Source organism: Mya arenaria, chromosome 15 (assembly GCF_026914265.1).
Source record: "Mya arenaria isolate MELC-2E11 chromosome 15, ASM2691426v1".
In the NCBI taxonomy this organism is placed as follows: domain Eukaryota; kingdom Metazoa; phylum Mollusca; class Bivalvia; order Myida; family Myidae; genus Mya; species Mya arenaria.
Window position 1 is genome coordinate 2,487,242 of NC_069136.1, and position 22,211 is coordinate 2,509,452.

At 36.7% G+C, this 22,211-nt stretch overlaps 1 protein-coding gene across 1 annotated transcript; it reads left to right on the forward strand.

The window, feature by feature from the left end:
* The first annotated feature begins 1,016 nt into the window (after window positions 1–1,016).
* Window positions 1,017–18,976, forward strand: LOC128219745 (monocarboxylate transporter 13-like). The gene is made up of 10 exons (XM_052927702.1): window positions 1,017–2,624; window positions 3,093–4,941; window positions 8,581–9,977; window positions 13,592–13,735; window positions 14,019–14,142; window positions 14,967–15,625; window positions 16,036–16,141; window positions 17,389–17,504; window positions 18,014–18,139; window positions 18,633–18,976. Exons 3-10 carry the CDS (start codon window positions 9,752–9,754, stop codon window positions 18,761–18,763), a joined length of 1,632 nt encoding a protein of 543 aa, XP_052783662.1. The 5' UTR covers window positions 1,017–2,624; window positions 3,093–4,941; window positions 8,581–9,751; the 3' UTR covers window positions 18,764–18,976.
* The last annotated feature ends 3,235 nt before the right edge of the window (window positions 18,977–22,211 follow it).

Sequence of the window (22,211 nt, forward strand, 5' to 3'; positions counted from 1 at the left end):
CAATAGTCAGATCTTTACTATTAAACAACACTCCCAAAAAGGACATAATATCTGAAGGTGGAAAACTTTTCTTGTGTGACTCTTCTATGCCGCACTTAAGTAATAACGTACCTAAAGTATTATACGCAAACTGTGCCATCTCTGGTCTTTCCGCCCCTGCCAAATCATCAAGATAATTCAAAATTGCTACTCCAAACATGAGCATTATAAATGCAATTGCGTTGGTTACTCTTTGACAAATTTGTGCAGAAGATCTACACCCCATGGTTAAAACAGAAAATATGCTTTTCCAAACAAAGGACACTAAGGCCACAACAAATTGATCATTTGTTCGTCGGATTTGCCGCACCTAAAATTCGGAAAACGAAATAAAATAAAAGAACCTTTTTTTGCGCCCGCACATACCTTTTGGCCGCGCATATTATTTTTTTTTGTTTACTGCTGAATTTCCTCTATTTTCTGAACTTCTTTTACATATAATTTAAACCTGCAACGTCGACTACGCCTTTTTTGAAGGTATTTCCAAGCTTTACATTTTTCGCGAGCAAAATTTCCTCGTGTCAGGACAAAATCAGGTCCGGGTAACCGCAAAACAGCCTATTTGTTGACAGTCTTTTTTGTCGGGAATATTTTGCAGGACGCACCGTTGTTATTTATTTCCGGTATTAATTTTCAGGTTACTTTCAGTTTTAAAATACACGTTTAAATGAAAATCAGTGTCATAGTCAATGGATTATAGTCTTCAGTAAACAACAACAGTTTCACGGCGTCGAAGGCAAGAATTATTTATGTGTGTTTTAAGTAATTCATTGTTTTGTACTCAAAATTTAGTGTTAACAGGGGTCGACACTAACCATTTTTCCAAGGGATCCCGAAGGGACACCAACATTTGAAATCAGGTGTCCCTTCCTGAAATTAGGAGTCCCTTCCACTTTTTTCATTGTTGAGCCTGTTTTAATATTAAATTCAACATCCTTTTACTTACAATTTGTAATGCAATTATACACCACCATATTATACATGTTTTCAGCAGCATGTAATGACAGGTTAGTAGCACTGAATGGCAGTGAGGTATAATTTGGTCTCTAAGTTGGTAGATTGGGTTCAAATGCGGGAGAATGTCAAGTCCCTTTTGTTTTCAGTCAGAAACAGAGATGGCCCATTTATCATCATTTTTGTAAACAAAAACTTGATGTTGTTACTATTTTTAGATTTTTGGAAAATACGCATAAAATACATCATGCAGGCGCGTACCTAGGCATACGCCAGTACGCCAATGCGTACACTTCGTCAGAAAAAAAAGCGAAAAAATAAAAGTTCCAAAAATGCAATAAAAAGTAAAGGCTGGGGGTGGTATAAGAAATAATTACGTCAGAATTTTATCGTTTGTTGGATTTTATAGTGTAATACCTAAATTCCGCAAAAAAGGTGATCACGATGTAGATCTCAACTTAAGTTATACACGCGTTATTTTCCCATAACCTGCCAAATCGGTGTGGATCCTGTTGACCTCCTGGTAAATGATCCGAATGATGTTTACAAGGCGGGACTTTTAAAAATGACTGAACAGACATTTAATCCGCCTTACGGTGATATTTTCGGGCAAAAACTAGACGACAGTGAGAAGAAAGAGCTATTAACCGCAACTTGGAACAACGTTCACCGGTATAAGTTCCCTTCAAGGTCAGTACTATATAATGTTATGATATATCTTGCATGGTTTATTAAAACATCCTTATCGAAATTCTTCTCTTAGCTTATCCACAACCGTTTGTTTACTATCTCGGCTCGAGGAGTAGATTCGTCATTGCAGAGTCATCGTTATACCGCCTTTCTGTGCCGTCTGGTCTTGATCTAATTGGGTGGCTGTTTGTTTTGCATGTGGTGTGCCCTGCAAGACCTTCAATCTACTTTTGATATGCCCTTTTATCACATAAATACTCTTTATCTTCGATTTGAGAACAATTCACGGAACATGTGTGATAACAAAAAACGAAGTGAATTCGTACGCACCGCATTTCATACACAAAACTGTTTAGGTAATAACAATAATCCGTCACTCGTTTTCTTTTGAGATCCAGATTTCTTAAGTTCGTCTCGAGAAAGACATTTATTAACCTCGCAAATTGTCTCGGTTAATAGCTGTTAATTTCAAGACCCATTTAAGAAATGTTGATCTCCAAAGAAAACCCATGACGGATCGTATATTTCTCAAATAGTTTTAATAAGCATTTACACAGCTTCTGACACAAGGTGTCATTTTGTTCATCTAGTAGATATTCAGGGCTGCCATTTTCTACACCTATTAAATATGCGTTTACGGTTGTTTTTGTGTAGTACATCCTGTATATATTTCTGTTTAGGCTAAACGTAACGATGCCGACGTATGGGATGCGCTTTACGACAAGTCAGTATCAACTGCACACGACGTCGATGTAGAGCCGTCGGTCCCACGGCGATTTGGACGTCAAGTTCACAGACCGAACGCCCCAGCAAAGACCATTTCCCAGTACTGGAAGACAAACATTTACCTGCCGTTCGTAGATCATTTGCTTGTTGATCTAGACGCACGGCTGTTGAAAGGCAATGGACGGTACAAGGCACAGTATCTGCTGCCTCCAAAGGTAGTGTAATCAAGGAATAAAACGAATAGTTTGTGCTGCAATGCATCAATCATAAAACTACATTGGTAATACCATGTAGGTTTTAACCCGTGCACTGCCTTACCCCGAGTATCGTTATATATTCAAACAACTTAGATCCGAATGGCGTCTCATTTGGATCCAAGTTGTTTGATATTTTCACAATGATATTACCAAAAGGTCGAGGGAGTGTGAGAAAACAAAATCGGAAGTTGAAAAAAATATCGCGCATGTCCACGACTTGCCTGCCAGTGAACGGGTTAATATCTGAATACATTTACATGCGCATGCATTAAAGATATTAAAATTAAATAATTATTGATCGTTTCCACAATAATAAGAAAATCCTAATGAAACAAATGAAACCCTTTAATCTAAAAAGCACCGGATCATTGGACGCATATATTTAAATGGCATAAGTGCGAAAATACAATAAAGATTTATTTGCAGGTCGACGGTCTCACCCATGCCGTAACGATAGAAATATTCCAGGAGTTCATGTTAGATCTGCCAGATGACGAGCCGACTTTCGAGCGAGAGTGTCAACGTTGGACAGCGAAGTGGACTGTAACTTCACCTGCTCCCTACTCAACCCTGGAAAAAGCATTGGACGTAGCTAATGAGGCATCGTATCCTAACATAAGGATCTGCCTCATGGTTCTGTTGTGTATGCCAGTAGCAACGGCCACGACTGAGCGCTTATTTTCGACAATGCGTCGAGTCAAAACGTATTTGAGGAGTACCATGACAACTGAGCGAATGTCAGGCCTGGGTTTGATGAACATTTACAGCGAACGCAATATCAACGCCGAACATGTCTTTGACATATTTGCAAGAAAAAAGGATCGTCGCCTGGCTCTTTTATTCAGAATTTAATAACCATTGTTATGCACAGTGCCATATTTAGGGAATAGATCCGCTAAAGACAGGTTGACTGTATCTTATTCTAAGAAGGTCATTAACAAACAGTATTGAAGATAATTAATGACAGCTGGTGGCTTAATGCCAAAAGAAACTATTCTAGAACGCTCTTATAAAAGCGTTCTTCATTAATTGAACACCTTTTTCAAAGACCACACTGTCCTAGTTTTTGGTTTTGACTGGTCGCTTAAAACTGGTTTGACTGTATTTCTTCCTAATATCCTACCGATAACTATTATGTAACATGTTGTTGAAGTCTAGGTAATATATTGCATTCGCTTCTTCAGTTTAAGATTTTTTTTAACTTTTTTGCTTTTAATTTTAGTCCAATCAAAATACTCATACTTAACAATTAAGAAAAACATAATCTTAAGAAGCTACTGGAATATGCGCTTATCAGAAGCACGGTGGAGAACCCACGTAACTTATTTGGTAAAGTGCACGGCAACAAATGTCAACAAGTCCCGATTCAGGTAAGGTTTTTAAAGATAACTTTCTTAATATTTGGAGAAATTTTGAGAAATAAAGACCATAAACCCCGCATTTAAGAGCTCTATCCATGGTAATAAAGAACTTTCTCTAATATCCTAAAATTTTCCTGAAAATCTTGACCAACTGATTTCTCAGAGTTGAAATCTAAGGCAAAGTACACGACTTTTGATAAATCTATCGATTTACTTCATGTTAGCCGTAAATATTTCATACACAAATCTTATTTTAAGGAAATTTTATGTATTTTAAAGTTTTCAGCGTGTATTGTTGAACTTCTTATAGTTATTTCAAAGGCGAAAATGAACTAAAACCAAACATCTGTTGACATTTGTTGCCGTGCACTTTACCGAATAAGTCACGTGGGTTCTCCACCGTGAGAAGAGTAAGAACTAACTGATCCGATTACGATAGTTGTATGCCTGAGTGATAAATTTCATGTAAACGCCACAGCAAAGCACATTAACAGGTGCGTTTAATTATCATGTTTACAAATCGTCAGGCGTGCATGAATACAAGTTCGGTGATATTCTGATTGTTATCATCATTTTAGTCCCGTGAAAGAACACATATTTTCCCATACATTTTAAAAGTAAAATAATTAAGTATAGATCTATTTGTGTTAAGTTACAATATTTTATTAACTTATCTAGATACTGTTAAGCATAGCATGGAGACAGTTTCAGTCTCCGCATGTGGTTAAATATACCGGTGAGGTGCGCAAGCCTTTCTGGTCAACGCAATATCTCAATTATTCAGCGGATTGGATGTTAAATAGAGACGCCACCCATCAACCCAGATCTGTTTGTTTATTTAAATCAAATACAAGTATTGATTTTTGGAAAATAATAATAAAAAATAAATATCGGGACTAACAATGTTAATTAAGGTAAATATTCATCTATTGGTATGCTTATATACGTGCCAAAAGGCCCCTAGATAGCACCAAATGCGATGTTGGATTTCAAAATTTTCCGGGGGGGGGGGGGCATGCCCCCGGACCCCCTAGACTGTGCGTATCCTAGATTTTGACCTAGGTACGCCCCTGTCATGGTTCAGGGTCATGTCAAATGTCGGTGCTTTTCATTAAGAAACTGTAGGAATATAACATCTGGCTTGTGAAAACTCCAATCAATATTTAGTAGAGCTGTTGATAAATCAATCAGACTGTCCAACAGTCGTAGTGCATACTGGAAGAGCAGACGACCAAAATTTGTGTATACATGTTAATTTTCGCGCCAAAAAATCATAAAATTTTATAAATTGATTGAATTAATGAATAAAACCCTGCAAATTTTATTTCTACTATTTTTTATCAAAGCATAAAATATAATGTCTTTAAAATTAACAAAGAATATTGATAAGTTGAATGCCAATTAACAAAGAATGCTGAATGTAGGATGCTGTTCTTTTGTGTCGTAAATGTTAATGTTAATACTCAAAGGTCGTATCATATTATATAAAAGGTATCACCAGAGTTGGCATCTTTTTGGGCGGTTCTGACACATAAGCAAAACAATTCCACATAAGTATTTTACCGATAATAAATCTCTGTCAGCTCTGACCTTGTTTAAAATGTAAACAACAAAACGGAAGCGTTAACCTGCATGCGCCTTGTGAGATGACCTGTTTATTTATAGATTCATGACGTAACTATAGTCAAATAGTCAGCTATACTTTCGCTTTGATGAGTCCGATAATGATAATTAATAATATCGTTTTGACATGTGCTGTCAAGAAATTTAGGGGAGCCCGAATTTAGGTAATAAATTAATAAAATGCTACTTATTTATTGATATTTAGCGTTTATCAGTCAAAAATTTAAGTGTCCCGACGGAATACCGGACTTCGAAGTTCAGGTGTCCCTCCTGAAAAATTGGTATCCTCGGGATCCCGGGACCCCGTTAGTGTCGAACACTGGTTAAATAATAACTAAATTGGATTTTGAGGGCAAAACTTATACTAAAATACACGGACACACGACTTACAACAATTGAACATAAATTCGTGAGTTATTTTTTTAATTCTAAAATGCATTTCTCAGTTTTCATATACTCATAATTGTTATAAACTCATAAAAATAGTAGGACTTGTAAATGTTTTAGAAATATCCCCACCTCCCCCTGCCACCCCCCACCCAGGGTCCGGGGGTATACCAGGGATAGCCGGGGAAATTGGCCGTGTTTTTACCATCCAGGTGGCCCCACAGTGCCAGATGAATGTGGTGGATTTACCCGGGGTTGGCTGGACCGAAAGTCCAGTAAAGTGGCCTGTGATTAAAGAGGCCTGTTTCTTACAGGCATTGAAGCTATGGAGGCCGTCATGATATTCTTTTTCAAGGCACAGACCTATAAACCATAGGCTCGTGGTAAAGGCGAGGTCTTGAAAGGGAAACATCTTTATTCCACCACCTGCTCTAATATAATGATCGTTGCCACATTTGCAGATTTGTTTGATGCTGCTTTAATTATGTTGTCCCGCAATTTAATCCACAGTGTCTTTTTTTAGAAATGTTCTCTGTGTTATTTACATTTTCGATCTTCTGCAATGTCAAAGTCAATACAATTTTATCATGTGCTTCAAGAGGTTCAAATTCAGACCTGACCCAATATTTGGAAATGCTCAAATGATGAATTACTCTTACTAGGCTAAAATGTTTTTTGTGATAGTAAGTTACGGAATGAATACAATAGTTTTCTTTTTGGTCTTCAAATAATTGCACGTTACTATGAGAAATGTTGTCTTTACAATATATCCACGTTTAAATTGAAGTTAAAAGTAAAGCACTGGATCTTATTGCCATTTGTTAAATGTTGAGACAGATGTTCATGTGTTACCATCAAAACATTTTCATTTATAACTGAGAACCTATGTTTGCAATTAAAAAGCATTTCTTGACATAATTCATGATAGTTGTATGATAAATTTGGTAAGATATAAACTGTTTATTTTTTTTAATTTTTCGCTCTGCGCTCGCCTCTGAATTGCCTTAAATTTAAAAAAAAGTAAAAATTTTTTTTCGCTCGCTCGCTCCTACTTTTTTTGGCAAAATCCGTAGAACATATGATCAATTTGTTGTGGCCTAAATTATAATTTGAAGGGCAAATACTAATCTGTCTATACGCCCTAGACAGATCTTTTTTGTACATAAAGGCCCCTCTACCTTTTGCCAGAACCAATTTTACAAAATCATCAATTTTTGGGAACATTAATGTAACTGACTCCCCTAGATACACATCTTTAGGAACAAAATCATTAACAGAACCTCCAGAATGACTACTAAGATCAAGAATTACTCTCCTCTCACCACTCATGTGTTTGGGAACAGAGTTCAAAGGAGAAATTAACAAATTCGAACTAAATGGATTACTCTTAAATGGACCTATAATAGCCTTGAACTCTAATTCTTTTCGTAAGTATGCATTTATCTGGACTGGAAATTCTTCTGCCCCCTTATAAGTTTTATATTGCCACGCCTCCTTACATTTTTGGAAACAATCTTCATTTCCTACAAAGCCAATTGGAAAGCCAAATTCCAATAGATCACATACAGCAGTATCTTTGTATTCAAAATTTGCGAACAAACATCTCAAATAATCTGTATTTATCTTATCATTTATTTTAATGCGACACCCTTCAAAATTAAACTTTCCAGAACGTTTAACCAATTCATGAGTCCTTACTAAATCAGCAATTTCAGACCTATATTCGGTTGGTTTTAAAACTTTACAAACTTTACAAGATTCAGAGTGATCGTACATCAAGGACAGAGCATCCTTATTAAAATCCATGAAATGTGGACCAATTCCATTAGCATCTTTTTCTTTTTTTTTGAGACATTTACATTTGATTGATTTAAACAAAACTTTGGTAAAAACAAATCACACAAGCTCACCTCATTAGAAAGTTTTGGGAGTTGACACCATCGTCAAGCAGAGCTAGAGTGAGGACAAGTGGTAGAACATTCAGGATGCTCCAATTTCTTCTTATCCTTGATCCAACAAGTCGCACAAATATGTTGTGCGATTCTCATCTTACCCTTAAATACCAAAGAGTGGGTACCCTTGTGCATACATTTTTTTTTTAAAAAAGGTACAAAACCAAACATTTGAAGCAGACCTCTCCTCATCAGCAACAGTGCTATCCGAGAATTTCCACGATTTAACACGCGGGTTCGACCCCTGACCGGGTTTATCTGATGAGGGATAAGGCTTATTCAGAATGCAGGTCTCTAAATAATGAAAATCATCCCCCCAATTTTTTTCTCCTAACTCAATTTCCCTAAGAACTGCCGCATAAAAGGCCTTCAAATTCTGAAAGGTAAAATGTGCATTCAAATACATGATTCGTTTGAGTAAAGACAGTCTTCCAGTTTTTTCTTTGGCGCTTGTTGTTGGATTTGAAATTATCTCCAGTTCTCCTGCCACAAACAAATTAAAAGTCAGATCTTCAAACCCAATGTTTTGAGTTACGAATTCATAACGTAATTGAGAATGTGGATAACTTTGTGTATGTTTGATCTTTGCAGAATCATCCGAAAAAGAACTGTCCGAAATCACGTCACTACTTGTATCTGAACTACAATCGGAAAGAGCTACGCAAGTTTCTTTATCTGTTTGGAGACTGCACTCTTTAAATCTGGCAACTGCCTTAGTTGATCAATATCAACATCACTCTTCTCTTTTTCATGTCCTTCACCTTCCGTTTTTTCGCGTCTAGCTTCCTGCGCAACGCCTCCTTCTCCTGTATTTTTTGCAGACGTCTCTCCTCGGTTTCAAGCGATTGCATTTCTTCCAACATGGAGGTCATCTCAGCATCCGAGTCCGATTACATTTTCATTACACAAATGTCTATAAAACAGTTTATAAATACCGCGCCCAAACGAGCTCGCTGTCGGCGCTTTGCTGTTACAACCTCCCTCCTATTTAGCTTTGTTCCACATCTAACTTATTAAATAGATGAAACTGAGTGAAACCCACTCAAATATTCAATCCTTTCTTTTTATAAAACTTATTTCAAGAACAACTGTCAGGCACGACAAACAAAGATCGAATGAATATTTAAGCGCGGAAAAATTTGCACCAGAACTATCGCAATACAAAGCAACCAATCAGAATTGATATGATATTAATTACTGCCGGAAGTGACTGCCTGTAAACTTTGACATATTCTTAAATATCATCAATTAAACTTCGCCCGTTTCTATACAGATCGTAAACTTTCTAGGCGGAACTCGAATTTTAGTATAAAATGCGTCGTAATGACATTCATCGCATGAATTCTGCCCGTAACTTTACGGCTGTTCAGTGCACTTCAGTAGCTAGCTATTCATAAAAACATTTAACCTGATTCACTATTCAGCGCCCGTGAAACAAGTAACTAGTATACAGATGATATAAATTGATATTGCCTGAGTGTTTGGTTATATGTGTTACATGTGTTTTGTGGAGGAAACTCAAAGAGACGCATTGGTGAGAAACGAGTGTGTTAACCACTGCATTAGCTGGTTAGGCAAGTAAACTTATGGAATGGTGAAGGACAAGTAATGGAACGACAATGGGACAGCTGTAGTTAATTGAAGTCTAGAGTGTGTGTTTTCTCTTGTAACTTTAAACAGATGTGCGTATTATTGCGAGTTATATAACGACTTTTAAATATTCCGAAATATTGACCTGGTACCTGCCTGTAAAAAGGTAGTCATGGGTGATAAAACATTGAAACAGAACGACAATCACACGGACATTGTTCAGGACAGTGCTTGGTGCTGGGTGATTGTGATCGGTGCATTCCTCGCTCACGTGATCACCCATGGTATACTTTACTCGTTCGGAATCCTATTTATAGCACTGGAGGAGAAATATGGGGGCACAAAAGCTGAGATCGCATTGATACCGTCCCTCATGTCTGGTACTTTGTACCTTGTAGGTGAGTATGACAAGAGTTGTAAACATGAAAAATTGTTAACGGTTCAGTAAAATTCTTTACATATATCTTTATATCTTCCAAGGTAACTTTAAATTATATAAGCATTAATTTTTTAACACGTTTTAATCACATTTAAACTTGCCACCGAATATGCGGATATGTTTTTCTCATGGTCTGTTACTGTTTTTATAAACAGTTCAGGATGTCAAAATTACACTTCAGAATATGAAATAAGTATTAAAGCTTGTTTAAATGCACTATTTTTTTTTAAAAAAAAACAAAAAAAAACAACAACAACAAATCAATCTGTTTATAAAATTATTTAACATTGATTATTAACATTATCAGCGCTTTAAGCCTTTAAATAATTTTCAACTATTTTGAAATAATACGTATTACCACACACTGTTAAAGCACCAGTCAATTGTAACCACGGCCCCCAGGTCCGGGGGGATGACCGGGGATAGCGGGGAAAATGGGCTGTGTTTTTATTTTCCAGGTGGCCCCGCAGTGCCGTGTGAATGCGGTGGTTTTGTCTTCACGCCAAAAATAGTGGAAAATGGGCCTTAACCAGGGTCCCTGGGGTGCGGGGGCATTTTGCGGGGATTTTACCAGCAGTTCGTCTCCGCAGGGCGGGGACTCTACCCGGCTTGGCTGGACCGAAAGTCAAAGTCCCTGCTATTCCCCGGACCAGGGGGCGTGGTTACAATTAACTCGTGCATAATTAGTCTAAAATAATAGACGTGTTTTACGGGATTCTTCCAATTTGCCATATCAAAAATCGTAAAAAATATCCGTCAACGTACAATTTTTTGGATTAGGTGCATAATGTGATCACTCACTCAAAGTATTCCACTGTGTGTACATGACGTGATAAATTATATCATAAATGTTACGCCGGATGGTAACATTTTGCTTCAAATGATGACTTAAAACAAAGGGCAGTCTATGCCGCTTTAAGAGCGTTGCCTTCGTTTTATTATCGGAATTTGATTAGGTGATTAGCTTCCTCAAACACTTCGGCATATGTGTTTCCAAAATAACATTTTGACAGCCTGTGCTCCATCAGGCGGCAGATTTGTGAAAAGTTTTATCGAATTGCTTTAAGAAATTAAACTCTCAATCAGACAAAGTTATATCTAGTTAAAGTGTTCATTCGAAGCAAAATGCTGCCTTCCGAAGTATCATTTATGATGTAATTTATCACGTGGTATACACACATTCACAGTGATTTGATTGAAATGAACTCCTACTTTGGTGTAATGTCACCTGTACCAAATTTAGTGACATTTAACCTAACATATTCATTTTTTCTTCAGATTTATCCAAGTGGTTACTCCTACCAACTATATCTAGCATAAACTAACTGTGAATTACTGCTGTGGAAGTTCCTTTAAGGATTTTACTTTGCGGATCCTCCTTCATTCCGCTGACCTAAATTTCACCTCTGCTCCGGTTTTGGTATGATATTGATAACGCTACGTCGTCTTTAAACTATGGTTATATCTATTTGACTACCACATATTTGATCGCTCACTTGAAACGTATTTAATCATTGATGAAATTTAAGATTGAAACCACTTTAATGTCTCAATGAATTTATAAACCATTTGTAAAAACAGAAACAAAAATCGTTTCAAAGAGACGATGTTTTTTTAATATCCATTGGTGAACCTTAAAATTGAAACACACTTCATGATCAAGTTTTTTTTATTTTTATGAGTACAAATTGGCCCTTTAAAATGGTATGTTCACAACACTCCATTTTCATACTAGTTTTCAAAATCTAGTTTTTTCTAATGCGCCTTTTTATCAACGTGTGTTGATACTCAGTAGTGTGTGTCTGTTATGTTTGTGTGCTCTATATCTCTTGTTCAAGCTGAAAGGTAATGAATTATAATTATACCAACACCGGAGCAGTGGTAAAGTCGTCGGTTCGACAGTTTTCCACTTAAAGCAACTGATACTATGTCGGAAATTGAGCCCTTGATACCATCAAGGGAAACCAGAAAAATGTTAAATCTCTTTCTCCCTATGTTTATGTATGAACACACATTTATATAATTATGAAACAATTACTTCAATTTGAAACACTCAAAGTGGCCGTTTATATGTTCTCATCCGTTATTAATCACACCACTGTTGGCGTAATGGTGTCAATACACCATTACATTTAATACTAATTAAGCTTTGTAGTTTAAAGTTCTTGACATTGTTTAGAAAACGCTTGCTTACAGTTAAATACTTCATAACGGATTAACGTTTTTTTCACAACGACTACTAAAATGTATTTTTAAGAAATGTAAACGGTTTATAAACACTCTGTTTAATGTTAACAGAGCTTGTTTAACGTTCTGAAAAACGTAAAGAGTATCATTTGTCTGGTTGCCTAGACGATTAGAAAAGGAGGCAATGTTCAAACTGATATGTAGCCCAAACGTTCCTGACTTTTCCAATATATAACTGTTTGGAAAATTTGTACGTGTTAACACTGCTTTCCAGCTCCAAATATCGTTTCTTTAAAGTGACACTCTTATTCAAAACCAATACATACACATGTATAATAAACATCATTTTTGACTGATAAACGTTTAACTATTTACTAAATAATGCATTTATGGACAATATTAATTACTGATTACAAGACTGTAACCGTGTATTTAATAGCAGAAAGCGCAAAAATATTAAATGATTGGTGAATGCTAAAATATCTAATGTGGTCTACAATAGTTTCATAAGGTAGAAATACCGTGTTTTATGCTCATTTCTTTCAAATTAAACTCTGTATCCTTCATAAGAACCATTGTTTTCGACATTTATTCATCCTTTTTGGAAAATTAAAACAATACTATTAATTGTGGTAAATCTTATCTGGGAGTAAGAGTGCATCTTTAAGCCTTTGTTGAAAACGCCAATCCTGCATTAAACAGTTTTGACATGATCGCTAAATCGTGAAAACGCATGAAAAAAGACGTGACAGTAACCAAACGATAGAACAGTAAGAAACGCGTTCCGGTTGAAAACGTTATAATAAAAACAACAACAACAACTTAACAACCAACAGAATAGTGTAAGTCTTGTCGACCTTATGTTAAAAAAAATAATAACAGAATATTAGCAATATTTTGTCGCTTTTTTAACTGTGTATTTTATGACAACGTAGCTTTTAATTCATTTTTATATGTACATAAATCATATGCTTTTGTTCTTTTATCATTTAAGTCAAATAAGCTAAACATGATATTGCTTTATAATTAAAACATTTTTTGCATAAACCTGTTGTGTTAGCGTCTAACACTAGTACTTGTACTGCTGGTGTATATTGACAACTTTGTAGATTTATATAGATATCTATTAACGGAGAATAAACAAATTGTTGAAATACGAGACAACGGCAAAAACACATCAAACAGACACACTCGCATCCAAATATCTTTACCGATTAATCAGACCAAATGTTATGGTTTACGTGGATCATTTTGCGTTGATATTTTGTGAAAAAATAGCGATACATCATCTTAAAATAAGTAAACATGGTATTTAGGTAGCGATCCTACCTCACTGAAACCGTAACTTGAGTTTAATTTAAATAATATTTATCTTGTACATTCAAGGCCCCTTGGTGAGCGCCCTTATAACACGGTACGGCTGTCGGACTGTAACGGCGCTAGGTGCTGTGATCGGCGCGCTAGGCTTTATAACCAGCGTTTTTGCAAATAGCCTATACCTGCTGTACTTCACACTCGGTGTCCTGACAGGTACGTTATAGGTTACAGGAAGAATGTTGTAAAATTAATACAACGAATGTTTGTGCTCAGGCCTTGGTCCAATATCCAATAATCCAACTACCAGCTCACACGTAGTATTTTTCCCATGCATGTAAACAACCTGTTCTTACCAATATTTCGGGTTTCAAAATCTTTAAGAGTGCCATTATTAAGGGAAATTAAAAGTCATTTTTATTACCAACGCGTTTGAGGTCTTTTTATCATCCATATTAAAAAAAGGTCAAACATGTATGCTAATATTGATCTATATCAGGCTGTGGGTTTGGGTTCGTATTTCTGGCGGCCATTGTGGTGGTGACACGCCATTTCCAGAAACACCGCTCTCTCGCTTGCGGCCTCGCACTTTCAGGGGCCGGTGGAGGCGCCTTCATTTGCAGGTATTCGTATAAAGATATTCATTGTCGCCTTTTGTTAGATCACGGAAAGCCATTAAAATTTATTGCCCTTGGTTGCTTAAGACGCGATTCGACTGCGTACTTCATACTACGTTTACTTTACTTTATGGAAGTCTGGGGCGTAGCTAGGAAAAAAAAATACTTGTAGGCCCGATGGCTGTTGGTGAGTTTGGTAAAACCCCCCGCCCCCCCCCCCCCCGATTTGTTTCTAAATTAGAAGCAAAATGGTGCAATTAGGGAGCATTCCAGGAGCAACACAAAAGACTCAGTTACATCCATTTTATATGCACATTACACAAACTTAAATATATATTTAATGATTACAATAAATCAAGTGTTTGAGAGGCTATTAGTTTCAATGCATGTTTTGGTTATTTAAGTTTTGTCATTTTTCACAAAAAAGGCCTATATGTAGCTACACCAAGTAGTTATTGTGAACTTACCCCGTAAGACATTTGTCATAATGACATGGCATACTTGAAGACAATTTTGACATGTTGCTTTATGGTGTAAAAACCTAATTCGACTGAACTAGTTTTGTCTGGTAAACATGTGCATAAATATACATTGTACGTCAACGGACATTTGTAACGTTAAAATTATTGTTTGTTGTTTTTCGCCTGAGATCGCTTTCACACGGCATCTGGGTTAATCTCCTCGACATATCCTAGGCACGATGTGAGCTTTGAAACTAACTCGTAGAAAAACTCGAGACTGTGTTAAAAGGACAATTATAATCTTTAACTAAATGTAATAAACACAATGACTATCATATCATGTATAATGTACATCTTATCAACCTTTAGTCCATTGATAGAATGGCTGCTGGCGACCTTCTCACTGTCGGGAACGCTCCTAATACTGGCGGCTATCGTGCTCAACTGCATTCCTTGTGGCCTCCTCTTTCGGTCCGTCCGTGGCGCACATACAAACAGGGCGGCAGAGACCGGCCGCGATCTGGAATATGATAGTGTATTGCATGAAACGTTCGAGGTGTGTGGTGATGCTGAGCAAGAAGTGCAAGTTCATTACGATGCCAAGGATGAATTTGATACATTCAAACAAAACCAGACTGAAGGATCTGAGCATTATACTGAACTTGCAAACATGCCCTCGAAACTCTTTGGTAGCTCGGAGGAGGACAACGGACTGCAGAATTCAAACTATGAAGCGGAAACACAATCTGTCATCGTCGACGACAACATTGTTATCGAAATTGTGAATCAGAATGAATTCAAAGAAAAAGAAGCGTTTATTCAAGAAAAGACAGCAAATCAAAATGAGAAAACATTCAAACCTCCGAACCGGAGACGGAAGTATTTTGACCGGAAATGTCCAATACTAGGCCGGTACCTGTCCTTGATCAGTCGCTTAGAACCAGTTGTTTTCTTCATTTCCCAGTTCTTGTTCTTCGTGGGCTTCTATCTGCCCTTTATCTACATTCCCGACAAGGCACGACTACACGGTGAGTCTTCCTCTACGCGTTTTTAAAACATAAATTTGCTTAAAATAAGATTTGTGAATGAATTATTTACGGCTAACATGAAGTAAAGCGATAGATTTGTCAAAAACCGTGTACTTTGCCTTAGATTTCAACTCTGAGAATCAGTTGGTCAAGATGTTCAGGAAAACTTTAGGATATTAGAGAAAGTTTTTTATTACCGTGGATAGACCTCTTAAATGCGGGGTTTATGGTCTTTATTTCACAAAAATTCTCCAAATATTAAGAAAGTTATCTTTAAAAACCTTACCTGAATCGAGACTTGTTGACCTTTGTTGCCGTGCACTTTACCAAATAAGTCACGTGGGTTCTCTACCGTGCCTTTTGTGTGTTATTAATTCTTAAGATTTCAATGAAGACTTTACCTCATTAAGGTATCCCTGAACGTCAGGCGGTCTGGGTTGCTTCCACCATCGGACTGTCCAGCATAGCAGGCAGGGTCATCCTCGGCTATGTGGCTGACCGGCCATACGTCAACAGGTGGGTTCTGGTTTGAGAATTTCGTTGCCATAATGTACATGTAATTTATTTGTTACCAGTTGTGATAAGAGCTTCTCATGAACTTAAAGAATAAGCACTACATCAGTTTTGCACTACCTTGCATGGAAGATAAACAAATTGTTTTGTATGAGGACTCATTGAGAGTTCTGTGTTAAACGATACCGTTTTAAATTAGATTTTGAAGTATTTAATTCAATATTGTGGTAACATCATTGCCTAGAAATTCTCCGTCGAATTTGTTGATGTCATGATTCTGGGGCAAGCTCCAATAAATGTAGTCGTAAGTTCAAAAATCTTAAATCTGTTGGTGCGTTGCAGCTGGACTTTCCCAGGGTTGAACGTACAGTTACAATTACTAAATATTTATGACCAAAATTTTTCGAAAAAGTTTTTTTTACTTTACTTTGAAATCGTTAGTTAAACAAGTCCATTGAGTTTATGATGGCCCTGTCCGTATGGGTCGCGTTTATACATCGACTTACTTATAATTAAGAATCTCCAAGCCTATATGCCCAGAACTGAGATGTTTACTATGTCGAGTTGTCTAGTTGTCATTCACCAACATCCTCCACATCACATTATTTCGATCGCAACTATCATTCCCCTTCAAAACCCATAGAAACAATACACTTCCTTGGCAATACTATGTTTCTTTCTTAGTAACAGCTTGCTTCCCAAGCGACCATCTATTCCAGTTAAAACCATGGACCTTCTAAAAAAACATCAGTAGCCTTAGCAACTACATTTTTCCTAAGAAACCAATAATAACATCGACAATGGCTAATTATCTTAGTAACCATCAGACTCCATAGCAACCATGGACCTCCTGAGCAACCACCAACCTCCTTAGCAACCGTTTAAAAAACAAATGAGTTTCTTGGCGATAACTTACTTCTCTATTTTCGTCTGGTTCTCATGTGAGCGTAATAGGAATATAGTGGACATAATTTTTATTATGGAAGTGAATTTGAATCAGTATTTTTCAAAAAATTTAATGAATATCTTTCATTAAGAAGCCACAAAACATTGATGACTGTATCGTCTAGAAAAATATTGACACACATAATCATATTGTCACAAGCCTTTTTCTTTGGCCTCCCCCATCCTATTTTGTACTGTGGAGTGTCTCTGCATGCATTAACATTATGAAATATCATTTCCTTAAGATAACTTCGTTCATATATTTTCCTTGTGGCTAATGCTTTACACTGTCTATATGTTTGCAGAATGGTTCTATTTAAAGCGGCGCTGATAGTTACGGGCGTCAGCACGGCCGCCGGGCCGCTCTTCGTCTCCCTCTGGTCGCTTCTTCTGTATGCCGTTGTATTCGGAATATCCAGTGGTATACGCTCTTGACTTGACTTTTTTATTATATACTTATCATAAATCCGCACTCCATACAAATCACAAAATACGGTAGTCCGTATTCCAATCCAGTGCAATACGGTCGTATTCTGCTCAGTTGTCGTTACATCATAGACGTATTATAGCAAGATGTTAAAATAATTTCATTAAAAACCGCTGCATCATTAAAATGGCATTAATTATAAACACATGTGTCTTTTAAGTAATTTAACGAGTACTGAATGTCGTATAAGACTAGTGGAATTTTGCAGAAATCCGAATCTGCAAAAATCCACACGAATCAAGTACAACCTCCCGAATCAAAACGCAATACTAATATCCCTATTACATTTCACAAACGCTCTTTAGTAGGACATGCGTTGAAACGCTCATGATTGTGTAAACATGACGCAACATGTCCATAAAATCATCTATGTAGTGACGTGCGAGTTTTAAATTGCAGGATTTTATTGTCAGTTTTACACACTTCCTTTATCTTTCCTCCAGGGATCTCGCTGTCTCTGACATCAGTGGTGCTAGTAGACCTGGTGGGGATGGATCTACTTCCGGAAGCGTTCGGGCTGAACAATGTCTTCAGTGGAGTTGGCTCCCTCCTTGGGCCTATGTTTGCAGGTGTGGAAACAGGTTTACATGTGTTGATCTCTCAATTTTCTAACTGTTGTGTGCAGTTGTTTAACTTTACTTTCTTTATTCCAAATCCCTTATTCTTGGTCGCTTTCCGAAACATTTTGAAACAAATCGACTAGGCAAGGTTATTTGGAATAACAAGTTAAATATTAATTCGATTTCTGACACTGAACTATTATTTTACGGAATTTCCCGACCTCTCGATACTTTGTCATATGCCTGTTGAAAGATAGCGCCCTGTTTGTTTCTAATCCGTACAATTTCAAATATTTTTTTTATTACGAACAATATCTTTGACCATTGAGTGTTTAGTATTACACAGCTATGAAAAACACTTTATGTATAAATTTATTCTGAATATAACTAGATGAATTAAGTATGGCTATATTAAATTGACCAATTTAAGCCTAAGGCTCGGTAAGCTGTGTATAAATATATTTTTATTTGGATTTAAATGAAGTCATTTGGACTGTTGCAGGTGTGCTTTATGACGTCACACAGAGCTACGTGGCTCCCTTTCTTGTGCCCGGAAGTGCAATGACAGCTTCCGGTATTCTGCTTATTATTGTCACGTGTTGTACCTCTCGCAATAAAAACATTGAAAGATAATTTGTGTATTTTTATCGTAACGTAGACGTCGCAATTACATAAAATCCTTGCAAAGACGCCATCTTGTAAATATCGCAGCCACATGTGTTCACACCTTATATTGACATAATTGATGGCTGTAAAACGTGCTGACAACAGTGAATATTGTTTCCTCACTTTTTAAACTTCGAATGATTTTTTTCTTATTTTTTTTCTTAGTATCCGTGATAATTAATTGTTTCTTTTGTCTACTTTTTTAATTATCATGCACTTAGTTATACAATAAAACACAATTTGAACCTCTAATGTGTTTTCGAAATGAAGCTGCGCGAGAACTTTAGCATGTATGCGTTACTAGGCTTTACTCTGAACGCACCTATCAAGATTCCTTGAAATGGACGTAGCAGTTTCAAAGGAGAAGGCAGGAACACCACATACATCCACCAGAATATAAATTAGTACTGCTGTTGAAGGGACATGAGAACACGTTTATGAAAACATCGTACTGATCCATACGACACTGGATACATGTATGAAATGTTGTAGAAGAATACTGAAACGGTCTGATCAGCTCACACATATTGTCTTCTCTGTAATAATCTTTGGAAACATATCTTTAAAGTACATATTATCTTTTTAAGTAAAAAAGACAAGAGTCGAAACTTCAGATCACAGGCACTTTAAGCCTTGGAGCGGGGACTGTGCAAGATGGGGGAGGGTTGAACCCTCACGGAAGAAGCATCGCCCCCTAAAGATTTTTTTTTATCCAAATTGATGCATTTTTTCTTCACTTCCCGGATTAAAAATATGCGTTTGACATATGGTATCTTTATAATCGATTCATTTTCTTATTTACTGAATGCTTAAAGGGGGCATTATTTTGTTTAATTTCAATTAGAGTTTAAACCTATCAAGTTCATTGTATCTAATGTCCATGATGATGTACGAACATAAAAAGACATCGCGTACTAGGTGCATGACGGTTGTAATTCAATATAAAAATAGAAGGCGTTACACCAGTCCTGCGCTAGGCCCTCGATTTAACGTATAATACATCTGAAGACAGATTTCATTCAAGTGTAGTTTATGAATAAAGGTTTTCGTCACCTTAGTGCAATAACTCAATAACTGCATATAGATATATAATCAGATAATAAGTTCTTGCACAAAGGTGACGTAAATTTGCAATATTTATTTAACAACGATAGTATACATCAATATTGCATAACCCAATCTAGTGAAATTAATATTGATAAACAAACAAAACAATGATAGCAATCGTTTATTTACGCATTGTTTTGCTTCTTATCTTTTTATTTACATGATGATAAATGGTTTTAAGATTAATCTTACAAAGCAAGTTCACTACATGAAATCAATGTTCTTCACATTTAATTAGAAAATGACCTACATAAGGCGCCAGTCCTTTCGGTAAACACCGAATCTCTTATTCGTTTAAACAACTTGGTGTCCTCATTTAGCTTCACCATTAGAAAAACGGTCAAAGTGGTTTATGTTCCACAAGATGAACGGAATCCAGCAGCTCTGTAAAGATATGCCACTGGGTCTGCAAATCGGCCTCGTCAATCCAGTAATAGACTGCAAGCTCTTCCATCTCGGCCTTCCTGTATAAGGTGAGGAGCTAGGATACTCTGGTCAGGTCCAAGATGGACAGGACCTTTACAATGTCCGAGTCTTTGATATGTTTCTCGATGTTTGATTACATGTAGTTCAGGGAGTGATGTCGTGTATTACTTTAGGCCGCCGTCTGGTTTCTGGACATGGCTATTACAATATTGTTCATGAGGGTGTCCAATTTGGGCAACCGAGTACATTTTCTTGTTTTCAATTTGTTGAGCAGGCGCAGAGTCTTATCCATATTTACCTTGCCCATTCTTATATCGGCTGTCTCGCATTTCCAATTGATGGGTTTTATGAAGTCACCTGTGTTTTTGTAAGTTTAAGCAACTTTTTCGTATTTAATCTTTTTTGATCTTATCGACGTTTTTCTGAAAGCATATTGTTTAAGTTTAATTTAAGGATGTTTTTTAATAAAAAAAATGTAGAATATTCGATGTTATAGAGTATATAATTATGTTTAATATTTCGTCGATTATATGTCATACGGTAGCCTGCTAATAAACTGTAAATTCATGATGTGCATCCTACTGCGGCGGTAAGTTGCTTAGCAATTTACTTTTTATTTACCTTTAAATTGTTAGTTGTGCATGTCGCTGTCAAATAATCTATTGAGCGAGCGATTGCCGCAATTGGTTGATGATTCGACCCTCGACCCGTTGTCGGTCATGGTCTATACCCACACGTCAGGCGTAAACAAGATGGAAGACTGTCACAAGCTGGTTATTAATTATCTACATCATTTCAATAATTTATTAGAGCAATGTTTTCTACTTCTGGCGCAAGGCAGGGTAACAAACGGTAGGCGTAGATTAATGGCGGCTTGGCGTGACGAACTATTCGTAAGGCCTAGCTGGAGTTATATACTATATAGGCTTGATGTTTCATTTATTTATTTCTGACACCAATTTCTCAAGATGGAAGCATAACCATTAGTTAACAAAGGAGTGTCGGTCTTTCTCTTGACGCAATGTTAAGCTATCAAGTATACCGGAAAATAACGTTCCCCACCCACCTGTTGCATGGGCGTTGTCATATCTGAGACGTTTTCGGATCTAACGTGAATGTTTTACAATCTTCAAACAGTACATACACAAACAGAAATCATAATTCAATAAAGAATCACACATACTAATCACAACTAGCTTGCATAACTTAGAACCGTAAGTAGATACTGACTCTGATGAGGCTTATATTTTTATATTTGTAACAATTGATACATGTTGGAGCAAGTGTGAGTTTGTGTACACATAATCTTTATGAAGCCCACAGTGTTCTTTTGTTCAAGTAAATTCATATTTCACTGACCGTTCCAATGCGCGGTAGTGCCATCATTATACCCTCGACAGACAAAGTTTGAAGGGGGAGTACACGTCTGTTGGTCGGTCGGTTGGTTGGTCGGTCAGTTTGTCGGTCGGTTCGTTACAATTTTCCGTGTTCGAAACATAACTTTACAGCGATTTAATGTACTTGAATAAAACGTCATACAATGGTACAATGATAGTAAGTGCATTATACAAGAACCATAACTATAATTTAGCTTATTGCATATTAATTGCCCTTTGTCTCTTTTTCTTGTCCGAAGCTTGATGACTCCTGGATGACATTGAATTAAACTTCGTTCAATTGAAAGTCACAATAAGAGGAGGTGCAGTGAACAAAACTATAACTCTTAATCAGCTGATTACAGAGTCATTGTCCGTAGTTACTTTTTCGTGTCCGGATCAAAACTTGAAAACTGCTGGATGAAATTTAATTAAACTTCATAAAATGGAAAAGCACAATGGGAGTAGGTGCACATTCACATTCAGTACTAGCTCTAGTTTATGAA